This window comes from Eschrichtius robustus, chromosome 18 (genome assembly GCF_028021215.1).
Source record: "Eschrichtius robustus isolate mEscRob2 chromosome 18, mEscRob2.pri, whole genome shotgun sequence".
Lineage (NCBI taxonomy): Eukaryota > Metazoa > Chordata > Mammalia > Artiodactyla > Eschrichtiidae > Eschrichtius > Eschrichtius robustus.
The window spans coordinates 5,768,620-5,782,764 of NC_090841.1; the positions used below are offsets into that span (position 1 = coordinate 5,768,620).

General features: G+C 52.3%; 1 protein-coding gene across 1 annotated transcript; it reads left to right on the forward strand.

Annotated features, from left to right (window-relative positions):
- The first annotated feature begins 12,466 nt into the window (after positions 1–12,466).
- On the forward strand, positions 12,467–13,716 carry GSX1 (GS homeobox 1). The gene is made up of 2 exons (XM_068527002.1): positions 12,467–12,878; positions 13,337–13,716. Exons 1-2 carry the CDS (start codon positions 12,467–12,469, stop codon positions 13,714–13,716), a joined length of 792 nt encoding a protein of 263 aa, XP_068383103.1.
- Positions 13,717–14,145: the final 429 nt, after the last annotated feature.

Below are 14,145 nucleotides of genomic sequence, written 5' to 3' on the forward strand. Positions count from 1 at the left end.
TTTTGTATCCGTCTATCTCACTTTATACTTAAAAAAAAAAAAAAAAGTAGCCCTCCCTACCCTCACCACCTCGCAAACCTGCATTAAACTCCAGCACGTTTCAATCTATGCATTGATGACTAGGAGGAATACATTTTCTGCCACAGAGACGTAGTTAAATCTCTAGCCCTTATTTTTAACCCAGCACCATTTCTGAATCAATTTCTATGGAGAGAGAATACCTGGACATTTAAATCCATCAAAAAGGAGTAAATGAGCATTTCAGATACATCTATCAAGAAGAAATGCCCCTTCTCCCCATCATTGTGGGGCTTTGTCAGTCGCCTGGCAGATGAATGTCCACGTAAGTGTTTATTAATCACTCCCGCGTACGCTGATGGGCCTGAACACTGCTCCTCTACGCCTCTGACACGTACCAAGTATGCGGTGGGATTCTTCTGTCTCTTGAGCACAGTTGCTTACTTTGTTAAAGTTAATTTCCACTCATTTCTGGCTTTGATGGGAAGATTCCTTTATCAATTCAATTCATGTGTGTTGTCTGCAATCAAAGCAATATTGTCTGCTAATGGGAGCTCCGTCCCATGCTCTCTCTCCATTTTATGCTAACGCCTTTCTTCTGCTGGTCCTGCGAGGGACAGTTTGGGGAAGACGCTCTCTCCCTGGCCTTCAGAGACAGGCTGCAGCAAGTGGTGGACTGACAGCCATTTCCTCTGCCAGCACTCCCCAGCTTAGGGAAACGATGAGCTACTCTTTTCCCCAGGAATTATCTGGGCTGAAAAGCAAGTCAGGGCTTCCCTGGCGGCGCAGTGGTAAGAATCCGCCTGCCAATGCAGGGGACGCGGGTTCGAGCCCTGGTCCGGGAAGATCCCACATGCCCAGAGCAACTAAGCCCGTGCGCCACAACTACTGAGCCTGCGCGTCTGGAGCCTGTGCTCCGCAACAGGAGAGGCCACCGCAATGAGAAGCCGCAACGAAGAGTAGCCCCCGCTCGCTGCAACTAGAGAAAGCCCACGCGGAGCAACAAAGACCCAACGCAGCCAAAAATAAAATAAATAACTTTTTAAAAAAAGAAAATAATTTTAAAAAAGAAAAGAAAAGCCAGTCAGTGGGGTAAAGAAGGTAATGGGAGACGTGTAATGGCAATTTTGTATTCCTACCACCATCTGTAGGACCAAGTCTTATTCTGAGATTCAACATTCTTTACACACCAGACCCTCCAACAAGCTCTCCCTCTACTATCCCTCCAGCCCCATAAAATTCATTATATCCCCGACATATATACTCCTGTGCATCTTCTCACACTGTCCTTTCCAGCTCCTCTCTCTTCCCCATCTCATCCACCCATTGGCAGGCCATTAATCTAAGTCCTACCCCTCCTGAACGACGAAGTCAAGCCTCCCCTCCTCAAAGACACGCTTCTTCTCAGCCCCAGGGCCACAAGAACTCTTCTCTGAATGCTTCCAGAACTAAAACCCACTAGGACTGCACTGGCATACACCACCTTGTGCTGTGCGGGGCTAGCATATAGAGGAGCATCTGGAGCCAGCCAACCCCAGCCTGAATCTGACGCTGAAACTCAGAGCTGCATGGTCCCGGGCAGTCACTGAATGCTTGTGGAAGTTCCTCCATAAGGAAGAGGAATGAAATAACACTTATCTTGTAGGGCTGTTGTCAGCATTCACAGTAATTTATGGAACCCACCTGTCACGGTTCCCAGACGATGTGGGAGCCCAGTAAGTGGTAGCTGTTATAAATCCCAACTGGATGACAGACCCCCAGAGGAAAGTATGGTACGTATGGTAATTTTCTGTACTGCAGAGTATGGAAAGTTAAACCTATGCGTCTCAGACCCTCTCGCCACTAAGGTTCAGGTTATACGTAAGGTTCCAACAACTAAACGTATTTCTTCAATATTTGGAGGACAGAAGTGAGGCAAGGCATCTCAAGAACTCTGAAGGGTCTGAGGTTTTGCTCTACATGCAAAAGCTAACAGGTTAGTCGGCCACAGTATCATAAATGCTGGTAGAAGACAGGAGATTCCTGGGTCAGAGACAAAGGACTTCATGACTCACAGCAATAGCAGTAGCCAGAATATCAGCATTTCCTTGTGCTGCTTCCTCAAACCCCAACTCCCACGGGGCAATGTGAGGAGGGTCACGTGACACCCGCACATGCAGTGGGTTACGTTAAAGGAGAGGAACTTTGAGCTTAGAGAACCCAAATCTTTTATAATGTACAGTAGGCATGCCTAGCTTTGCTCTGGATCTCTGAATCCAAGGCTGTTTGCTATGCAAGCATCCTTGGAAAGACAGTCTAGAACAAAGCCCTCAGTACATCTGCAAGATGTGCAGACACAAGAGACTCATGGAAAATCACCTCCCAGCAAGGCCATCTTCCTGCTGCCAGCTGTTGCTTCTGGCAAAGATGGTCGTGGAGATTTGGGGTTTTCTACAGCCGCATCCCAGTGTCCAACCACTAGCTTCATAGTGTCCAAAGGAAATCATAAAACTAGCAAATCCCTAGCCCGAGGTCACAGCTATGACTGATGTTTGAGCTCAGCTGTGCCTGTGACAGCCTCCTGACGTCCCTCTTTCTTGATTGTGGCAGGCGAGTTAGATGTTATTGAATTTCCTGAAGGCCCAGCCTGGAGTCTATTTCCCCATTACTTCCAAGAGTTCTTTAAGCACTAAATTTCCTGCATGAATCCTTCCTTTACTGCTTAAAAGAGCTGGAATGGTTTCTGTTTCTGGTACTAACTAAAATAAGTAGAGACTAAACCTCATTATTCACCAAAGCTCCTATGCCTCTGACTAGAGACTTCTGATGATGCTGAAGGTGGTGATGATGATGGTGGTGGTGGTGATAACAATTAGTAAAGGAAAAGAAAGAGAGTGAAGAAAGGAAGAATAAAGCAGGGACAAGAGGAGGGTGAAAAAAAAAAAAAAAGAGGAGGGTGAAAAATCTTCATTATTTTTCTCCTCTTCCATCAAAATATCATATATTCTCCAAAAAGAAAGCTTTTTTGAGCCTTTATCTAATACAAGTATGGAAAGGAGAAGCAAGCATACTTGTTACTGGAACCCCAGCCTCACCAATCAGAGCTCTTGTTTTGTTTTGTTTTTTTCAAATTACATTTTCCCCGAATTTCTCTGTGACGCAAGAGAGTTTTCCCAGCCTCTCTCACACGGGCTGGTCACATCTTGGCTGGATCAGGGCGAAGCCTGATCTCAATGCCATGTGCAACAGTCACAAAGCTGTTTTCATACCTGCACCGCATCTCACAGGGGATGGAAAGTAAGGAAACATTCATGTCTTTAGCCTAAGTCATGGCCTAGGGGTTCTTCCTGGAATGGGGGTTCTGGCTGACTCAGTCACTCCCAACAAGCTTTTCTGTTCAGTGTCTGGGACCCTCTACCCTGATCCGCTCTCTAATGGTGACCCAAAATGTCCATCCCCGTCCTGTGTAGGAACTTCTGGAAGGGCATCTCTCAGAACTGCCTTATGATTTCTCCACGCTGCACGGTGCTATTCTGCTCAGGGGCTGGCAGGGGACACACCCTTCCTATGCCATGCAGGTGGCTGGGTTCTGGCATTTGCAGGAAATTGCTCATGTGATCTGTGCATATGATAACAGCTAACATTTATTGAGTACCTGCTATGTGACAGATGCAGTATTAAATGCTCTAGGGGTCTTTTAACCCATTTCAGTCTCCCAACAATTCCGTGAAGCTCATACTTTATACATGTGGCAACAGAGGCTCAGAGAATTCATCAACTCACCTAGATCACAACCAGGCTGTCTTCAGAGGCCTCTCTCTTACACCTGTGTTATCCTGCATAAAGCAGGAACCTAATGAATACTTGTTCAATGGATTAGAACCAATGTGGCAGAAATTACTGATTTCCCCCATTATCCATTCTTTCCTTCATCTTAGTAATAACCACCACTATCATCCAAGGTTTTAGCTGAGTCCCTGCCTACTTGGCCAGTTACTTCTCTGTGCCTCAGTGTCTACACTCGTGAAATAGAAATTAGTACCTGTCTCATGTGTCTCTCAAGTGTACGAACTCCCAGTCAAGTAGGGAGTTCGAACCATCCCAAACCATAATAGCTGACCAATAAAATGCATATTTTAAATTTCCAACTTGGAGTTCATTTTATTGATTAAATAAATTAGTACATGTGCCAGGCACATAGTGAGTCAAATTCTGGCCAATTGATTTAATTAAACTCAATGCCATTCTATAAATCCATCTCAACAAAGGATTAAGAAGCGCCAGAGAAAGCTTGACCCTTCAGACTCTCTGTCATGAAATAGAATTACAACATATTTTAACAATAAATGAACTACTGATTAGGAATATAAAATCTATATTTTAATAGTCACATACTACAGTTTGGGGTAGTTTTTGGTTAGTAATCTATTTGATTTGATTTTTAAATACTTGAGAAATTATCCTCTCGTAAACCAACTGCCACCTAAAGAAATATTCACAGGGGAGCATCCTTTTCCACCATCGTCTTCCTGAAGTGCTTGTGTCAAACAAATCAACAGCCCTCTCCCTCTGAAGCCAGCTCGATGAAGCTATTTCCCACAGAACTCAGTCCTGCTAACTTTTGCACCCGTCAGAGAATCAAGAAATGAAGAAAAGGACATGGGAAAGTTGGGATGGATAACCTAAGAAGCTGTGCCATTACTGATACCTTTGGTTGGGGTGAGGACAAGTAAGGCAGCGTCTGTACCCCATACAGGGGCCACGTGCATTGTGAATTGGAGTCAGTGCCACAGTTCGGTTGTGGCAGTGACGTTCCTACAAGGTCAAGAGACTTACTTACAAGGTCCTAAGACAAGACAGTAAATTGGAGAGACCGCTCAGGTTGTTCCCAATTTGTGCTTTGATCCTTAATGAGTCACAAGAGCTTATTGAAGTGTTTGTGTCTGCTGCACAAAGCCGACAAGATAGAAGCGGTTGTCTTCTTGTTATCCCAGGATAGAACCAGCTAGGCTTAGCTCTAAGGCATCTGCTGATAGGAACTGCCCCATGGTATCAGCCGCCACTTAAGAGCTGGAGAAGGAAAAGAAAGTGACTTTTCTTAGGGATTCAGTTTATTCACAAACTCTACATTGTTAGCTGGAAACAGGACTTCTCTCTGAGGCCCAGAGCCCACGCAGAGCAGATCCACTAATAAACAATTCTCTGTCGAGTCTAACTTTAATTTTCTTTCTTTTTACAAGGGCCTGCCGTACTGGAGACATTAGCCTGGTACTCCAGAATGACACAGAGACCTGTACAGTTACTCAAGATGCGACGTTCTTTGTGGGAATGAAGAACCGGGGCTCTGGAGGATGAGGAACACTAGCCAAATGGCGAGGACGTTATCCTTTGGACTCACACGTGACTGCAAGACAGCATGGCCCCAGAATCCACTGGCGGTCCATCAGGGGTGGGAATACCCAGCTCCCTGCCAGGGGTAAGGGCATCACTGCGAAAATCCTAGAGCAGCTCCCGCAAGAATCAAGGTCTCCAGCACCCCTCCTTTTCTGGGAACCCCTCCCCTCCTCCAACCCCTTCCTCTCTTCCAAAATGTAATGAGCACACGGCCAGCATCCATCACCCGCTCACTGTGCCTCCGAGACATTGCTAGCCAAGCACTTTGCTGAACAAAACGGGAGCTTGGCTGTGTTGGTTGGGGGTGTGGTTTGGGGTGATGGTCACAGAGTCCCCAGGACTTTTTAAAGCAGTCTGCTCTGCTCTGTATGGCACACCACAGAACGTCAGCCGTAGACACGTCCTCTGCTCTTTCCCTTGCAGTGGCTTAGCTTTGCTTTCTTGGGTGTTTTTGAGCCAAAGGCTTTCAGAGGATGGGAGGCTGGAGGCGCGGATGTCTTCTGGGTTTGCTCTGGCGAAAATGGGGAAAGAGGAGGGCGTGTGGAGGGAACTGAGCAGCAGCAGGAGGGCTCCACCGTCAGTGGGTTTATTGCTTTATGCTGCCACCTGGCTGATCACGGAGCTGCGGGCTCCTGCCGGCAGAGAAAGGAAGACACACAGGAAAGAAACATCTACACTGGAAGGTCTCAAAGCCAAGTTTCCTGATGGGCGTGTGACTCTAGGCCACAGACAATCGAGTCCAGCCTCGTGACTCAGGAGTCACTGTGGTCCCCAGAGGGGGACGGGGGCTGATGCTAAAGGCCATGCTTAAAGGTAAGGGGTCCGTTCATCCACGGAAAACTACTTGAGGTGAGACTGGTTCTGCCTGTTTCAAACCCTCCATGTTTTCTTCTTCTTAAAATCTGCAAACACGTCCTACTGAAATCCTTAGTAAGACGTTCCAGGCTCACCTTCCAGGTCCCCGAGTAGGAATAATACCCTCCCTCCCTCAGAAATCACCTTTGCTTCCATTGATGTCAAGGGGGAAGAGAAAAGGAAAAGGTTTAGGGTGAATTACTTGGGCCGGACAATCCATGCCAAGAGAGGGCCTCACTCAGCGTTCCTGCAGCCTGTCGCTCGGGAAGGAAAACACAGCTCACATTTACTGACTGTCCTGGACAGCGTGCTTGGGGCTTTACGAGGCATGAGGGCTACACAGTGGTCCTGGGGCAAGATGTGGAAGAAGACAGCCAATCTATCCCAGGCTGGGCGTGTGGATAAGGAAAAAACTGTCTGGAGGGGAAGCACAGGGTGGGCGTCAGGGTAGGTGCCAGCTAACAGACTGGCCTGTGGGTACTTGTAAGGCAGCCCAGGAAGGCCTTCCAGAAAATCATATGGGAGAAGGAGGCCAGAGGCCCCACAAGGTTCAAATAGAAGCTCTGATTATTGGTATGAATTGCCCTCACCTGCACCCACTGACCGGAAAGCCTGGTTGCATTCAGGATACACGTACATCATCTTTAATCCTTATAAGGAAGGTGAGGTATCATTCTCATTCTACTGTAAGAAAGCTAAAGCACCAAGAGCTTCTGAAATCTTGTGACGCTCGTCAAGATGCAGCTGTGATACACTGAATAGGTGCAGAGAAAGGATAGATCCTTTATTGCCATTAGCACCCACATTAAACATTTATTCAATATATCTAACGTGCCAAGTGCTGTGACAAAGGTTGGTGACACCAGTATTAAGTCTATCCCTGCCCTGATGGCCTTGTAAGGTAGTTGGGAAAAAACAAGAGGACCTCCAGCTGCTATGACACGATTCCCACTGATTCCTTCATTTGGCTTGATTCTTATCATCTGGCTGGGTCAGGTGTTAGGGACCATACTGGCTATGATTGAATATAGCCACGTGTAGTAGAAAATTCAAATAATAGTCTAAAAGATAAACATTTATCTTCCACTCACAAAAAATGAGTGGAGCAGCTCCTTGATCTTCAGGGACCCTGGTTCTTGTCATCTTTCTGCTCTGTTATTCCCAGCATGAAGCTTCTATCTTAAGGATTATTTCCTGGTCTAAGATGGACGCTGAAAATTCTTCTCTGACTTTCAAGGAGCCCTCCCTTCACTGGTCTCTTTAAATATGGGTGTTCCCAGCAATACATCTACAATCTCGCTTTTTCTCTATACTCCCCCACCCCCCAAGCTCTTCCATCCTAAGACTAAAGCTACCATTTCTGTATACGTAAGTCCCAAATCTCTCTTTCCATCTCTGATCTCTCTACCCAACTTTAGACTCACATTTTCACCATGGGACATCAGCAGAAGCCGCTGAGGTTAAGGATGAAAATGCAACACGTCCAAATATGACATCATGTTGCAGCTTCATGAGCAAAAGTGGGCCCTGCTCTGAAGATCCCTGTCTCTGCCTGTGGCCTCACCACCCTCCCATCCCCTTGGACCAAGTGGCCACGGGTGTGTGTGACTTCCTCTCTCATGCCCTTCCCCTCCAACACACACACACACACACACACACACACACACACACAACCCTACTTGATCTTACCCATTCCCCCTTCAAATTCTTTCCTAACCCCACCCCAGCTCAGGTGGTCATTACCCATCACTTGAACTGATACAATATTCTCCTTGTTTGTTTCCCTCCCTCTGTTCATTCAATAGTTCAATAAACCTGCATTTGCAAGCCGACTCTGTCGGACCCTGCTCTGGCTTTTCTCTGTCCCCATCAACAGGACCTCCTACTGCTGCCAGTTGTATGTCTCAAGTTCAGATCTGACTCTGTTACTACCCCTGCTTAAAGTTTTCTGAGTAGGATCAAGTACAGAGCTGTTAGCGTGGCCCTTCATGGCTTGGCCTCCGCTTCCGTATCACACCTGTGTCCAGGCACCTCCCCTCACCCCTATAGTGGGCGCCCCCCACTCCTGCCTCCCAGATGCCCTCAGCATTCCTTGGTAGGTCAGGGGCTCTCCGGCCGCTCTGCTCCACTGAGCGGTATTCCCACTCCTGGCAGAGTGGTCTGAGTCACCACCGGCCTAGCCAAGGGACCAGCCCCTCCCTCACCCATGAGGATTCCCACTCCATTGCCTTCAGCCACAAAGCACAGAAACGGTCACTGATAATTCCAGAGCACACCCCACATCTCTCTCTAAGCAATCTTTTCTCCTACACACCATGAAGAACTCAGATGACACCCCTAGCCTTCAGCTACCTGTGGGTTCATCCAACTTCTCCAGAGCAGGACACTAGATTGCCTTGAATGGGACCATCTTGCCTCTATGAAGCCATGTTGCCTCCAGATTTGCCATTTACTCAACAAATCAATTGAGCTCCTGTCTGTTTGAGCCCGGGGCAGGGTGTGGTGGCTGGGAGAGGGTCAGACGGTCCCTGCAGGTCAGTTACCCCTGCCATGCTCCTAAGTGTCTAGGTGTACTAAGCAGGCAGACCAGGAACTCCTCTTCCCCACCCTACCTCCTGAGTCAGGCCACTTCCATTCATTTTTTTTATCCAGCAAATATAGGCTAAGTATGTACTATGTGACAGTAACTGTTCTGAGTTGGGAAACAGTAATGCACAAGATAGACAAACGAGCTAGTCCTCGGTGGGGCATACATTTCAGTGGGGAGGCGGGCGCAGGGAGCAGAAAAACTCAGGAGTAAAGGACACAGAGTTAGAAGGTGTTTGTAAAGCAAGGAACCCTGTGGGGAGGATTGGGGAAAGAGGGGTGATATTTTTAAGTAGGGTCGTTGGCCTTCCTGAGAAGGAAAATGACATTTGAAGAAATCTGCGAATGAGATAAGGGAACAAGGACCCTCCCCAGCCCACCCCCAATTTGTGCAGTTTTTGCTGCAAATAGATTAGAGCTACATTTCCAGGAGAAAAATGGCGTGTTCTCCATACCAACAGGAAAGGAGGTAGGCTGAGAGAAGAAAAGACCGGGACAACAGAAAGTTATTCCATGTTGAACTGTCCCTGATGGACACTTGAAAACCAGCTCGGGGGCAGAGCACGGCCCACCAGGCCGAGGGGCTCCCCCGGGCGCCGGTCCCGGGCGGTCAGGCTAATCCCGGCGCCTCTTTCCACCCCTGCACCTCCCTCGGGGCGTTTGCTCGTGCGAGGAAACTTCTAACCCCGCAGAAGCCAGCCCTGGGAGGCTCCGGGAGCTGGAAAGCCGCGCGGCCGCCCGCGTGCACCCGGGAGCGGGGGACCCCCGACCCCCAGCCCGGCTCCCAGGGCAGCGGCCAGAAGCCAGGCGGCGGAAGAGGCCTCGGGGCCGAAGGGCGCTGGGCACCCTCTCCGGCCGCACCCAGCCCCTCGGTTCCTGCCCGGCCCGCAGAGCTGGCCTTCTGGGGGCGGGGGCGGGCGCAGAACTTTCTTCCTGAAATTATCCAACTCTTGGGGCGCAGCCGGCGGCCCAGGACCGCCAAGCAGGGAGCCCCCTTTCTGGCCACAAGCCGCCCGACTTAGAGATTGAGGATGAAGTGTGCCCTCTTTCCAGGCTTCCCCGAAACCCCCTCAGGGATGCTGTTTTGCTTGGGCCCGGGTCGCTCCCGCGCCGAGTTGCACACAAACCTTTTAAACATTTCAGCACAAAACCCAATCCATTGTGGGCCGCACATTAAAAAGTGTTATTCGCTTTGAAGTTTTTGTCTAATGGCTCTAAACCGAAAGAAAATGTTTTCCTATTACTTAATTCAATCATAGCGAAGAGACTTGGTAAAAAGCCCACGGATTTTGCCCCAAAGTGTGACAGAGTTCTCTTTGTGTTTGCTTATCCTCTGCTGTCACACACTTTAATTCGCCTCTCTTTATCTGGCATTCAAAACTTTCTTCAATGACATTCAATAAGGTCCAGAGGCTGGAGGAGAAAAAAAAAAAAAAACTGGTTATTTTTCCCCCCCTAGATATTCTTTCCCAGTAGCTTTGGCCTTGCTCGAATTCAGGGGCTCTTAACCCCTTCCTCCCCGGCTGCGGGCTGTGGCTCCCTGGAGAGCTCTGCACTGACCGTTTGCGGGCGCCGGCCCCCAGGGCACAGCGGCTGCCTCTGTCACCCTGCGGGTCCTGCCTGCACCCTGCGCCTCTCCCACCTGCCTCTGCCCAACAGGGAGCCCCTCTCCCGGCCTTGGTCCTGCTCTGGGCCCAGTCTCCGGGGTCCAGGCCAGCCCACATTTCCCGGAGAGCAATTAGAACCGGCATTAGGTTACACTGATGCACCCTGGCTTGTTTGCAAACACCCACTTAGAACGGGGAGCCTTGGGGAGGAGACCTTGGCGTTGAGGGCAGCAGTGGACCCCGCCAGCCCCCCAGGGCAAAACAATCGAGGAAGCATTGAGCCCTTACTCCTCCTGCTAGATGACAGGCCCTCCATCCAGGTTATTTTCCCCATTGCCCCTCTCTCTTTTACGGAATCCGTTATTTTCTCTCACATAAATTCTCTTTGCTTTTTAATCAGCTATAATTTGTTGTTGTTGTTATTGCAGAGATGTCATCAATGATGAAAACCGTGCAAATGCTTCGATTTGGGGCCATCTTATTCCCGTGCACTGATTCCCCCAGCCGGAAAGCTTCCCCCTCCATCTCTCACAATTCCTTTCAGGGCTCAGAGCAGGTGACTGCAGTGACTTGGTTCCAATAAAATAGAAAGTAAACGTCTTCCTTGAAAAGTCTCAGGCTGTACATTCAAAATGTTTATGCTAATTTCCCATTGTATGGAAAAAGCTCCTGCACGAAGCAGCTTTGAGCCCAGAGGACGATTTTAAAAGCTGAAGCTGTGTACACAAGGCCAGGCGTTTGAAGTTGTTTAACCATTGTGTGACCAGAAAGAAGAGAGTGACACGACAGGAGCAGGTCTTGGGGAGAGGGGAGCTCCGCCCGGGTGGGCGAAGGCAGCAGAAGCTGGGAATACAACTGCCCCTCGCACCGCTCCTCCAGGGTGAACTTCGGGAAGGCAGTGATATCCGAGCGCAGCCGCGGGTCTGTTGGGGTGTGCGCCGGCGGAGAGAGCGCCCACACTCTCCATGTCTGGTGGGGTGTGAGATCTACATCTTCACCGGCCAGTCTTTCCTCCCATTCCCTGTCTCTCTGTCCGCGATTCTCAGCGGGTGATTCCTCTTTACATCCACGGCCACGTCGTTGACTAGCATCTCCCCAACAAAGACTGGGCGTTATAGGCAGTATCAAAGTTAAGACTATTTGAGAAACTCAGAGAAAACAGGGACAGCGATGGGGCTAGTGCTGGATACGAAATACCGAGCCCTTCTCCTCTCTGCCCAGCGGTGCCACTCCTGCAGGAGCCCCGGTCCTTCTGCTTCCGACACAGGAAGATGAGAGCGATTCCACAGGTGGAAATCGGAGGCCGGCTGTGGGGACGCTCCCGGGGTGCACAACGCCGAGCTGAGGAGACTAAGTGGAGGCAGCCTGATCTTGGGGGGCGAGGGAGAAATGAGAGAAGGAGGGGGACGGGGACCGAGTGCGCAGAGAAGATGGGGGTGTGCGTCCATGGGGATCTGTGGAAGCGAGGCACTGGGGGTGCGAAATCAATAAGATAAACGGGCCGATCGCCAATGCAAAGCCAAAGGGGAGTAAGGAATAAAGAGAAAGAAAAGAATATTAAATCGCAGGAGAATGAGAAAATAAACCCGCAAAGGGGAGAGGAGGGGGCGAGGGCGCCTGTTACGGCTTGGGTGGGGTTGACAAGAATGGAGTACATTATGCAGTTCATTTAGTTAACAAGTGAAATAATGAGGAAGCGTGCAGAGTGAATGCCAAGAGAAAAGGCACAAAAACCCTATTGAGAGGCCCCGGCCGCTCCTGGCGTAGCCCATCACATGGCAATAGTCCTATTTAAGCGGCGCCGCCGGCGCCTTTCAGCACCACTAGCGCTGGCCAGCACCCCGCGCTCTCTGGGCGGCGCCCGCGGCAGCAGCGGCGGCGCCTCCAGCCCCGGCTTTAGCGGCGCCTCCGGCCTCCCCGGAAGAGGCAGCTGCGCGCGGCCGCGGCCCGGGGAAGTGCGTGGGGAGCCCCGAGGTCCGCGGGGCGCCGGGAGCGGGCTGGCGGCGGGGCGACCGCGCACCGGGGCCATGCCGCGCTCCTTCCTCGTGGACTCGCTGGTGCTGCGCGAGGCCGGCGAGAAGAAGGCGCCGGAGGGCAGCCCGCCGCCGCTCTTTCCCTACGCGGTGCCGCCGCCGCACGCCCTGCACGGCCTCTCGCCCGGCGCCTGCCACGCGCGCAAGGCCGGGCTGCTGTGCGTGTGCCCGCTCTGCGTCACCGCCTCGCAGCTGCACGGGCCCCCCGGGCCGCCCGCGCTGCCTCTGCTCAAGGCGTCCTTCCCGTCCTTCGGCTCGCAATACTGCCACGCGCCCCTGGGCCGCCAGCACTCGGCCGTGTCGCCCGGGGTCGCTCACGGCCCCGCGGCCGCCGCTGCCGCCGCCGCGCTCTACCAGACCTCCTATCCGCTGCCCGACCCCAGGCAGTTCCACTGCATCTCCTTGGGTAAGGCGGGGAGTGGGGAGGTGGGGCGGGGGAGGGACGGGACCGGGCAGACGAAAGCTGGCTAGGCGGGCATGGGGGACGAGGACCCTGGGCGTTCTGCGGGCGATGAGGGTCATTTTGGGCCCCTGAGTGGACGTGCGGCTGGAGGGACGGGACAGGACACGGGGACGGAGGGTGAGGCAGAAGGTCCAGGCCCTGGCGGGGGCTCCCAGGACGAAACGAGGGCTGGGGCTCAGGGCGCTCCAGAAGGGAGCGCGGGGGCCGCGTGACTCCGGGAGTACCAGGGTCCCGAGGCTTGGCGAGGAGGAGCCCGCGGTTACGCCGCTGTGCATTGTGTTCGGGGCAAAGAGGTGGGTGAGAGACCAAAGTTCCGGGATTCTGACGGCCGCCTACCGGAGGATCGGGCCCACAGCGCAAGGGTCTGATCGCTTCCGTGTCTGCACCCCTACCCACTCCAGACAACAGCTCGAACCCGCTGCCCAGCAGCAAGAGGATGCGCACCGCGTTCACCAGCACGCAGCTGCTAGAGCTGGAGCGCGAGTTCGCCTCGAACATGTACCTGTCCCGCCTGCGCCGCATCGAGATCGCGACCTACCTGAATCTGTCCGAGAAGCAGGTGAAGATCTGGTTCCAGAACCGCCGGGTGAAGCACAAGAAGGAGGGCAAAGGCAGCAACCACCGCGGCGGCGGCGGGAGTGCGGGTGCCGGCGGGGGCGCACCGCAAGGCTGCAAGTGCGCGTCGCTCTCCTCAGCCAAGTGTTCCGAGGATGACGACGAATTGCCCATGTCTCCATCCTCATCGGGGAAAGACGACCGGGATCTCACGGTCACTCCCTAGGCGCACGCCTCCCCAGGTCGCCCATCCCAGACACTCCCCGCGGCTCAAAGACTGGTCCTGGGACGCAGCACTGTTTCCCAGGCACCCACTGCCAAATGGCGGCCACGCACGGATTTGGCACGGCTTTGCGGAGGTCCCCGGCCCTGGGAAGCGCCGAGAGCTTGGCACACCTGACCCTGGTATCCCTACCCCAGGGCCCGCGGCCGTCCAAAGCGGACTCCGAGCTGTGCACACACTGCACGCGCGCGAGTCCTTCTCAGCCACGCAGCGCAGCGGCCCGGCCCAGCGCCCTGCTGGCCGCCGGCGCCTCCCCGCCCGCCCTCTCTGGACTGGCCCAGGCTTCCTCGCTTCCCACTCTCCTCCACCCTGGGTCAAGCTCGGCCTTTGACCCCTCGGGTGCCCATTCGCTCCCCCCTCCCCTTTTTACGT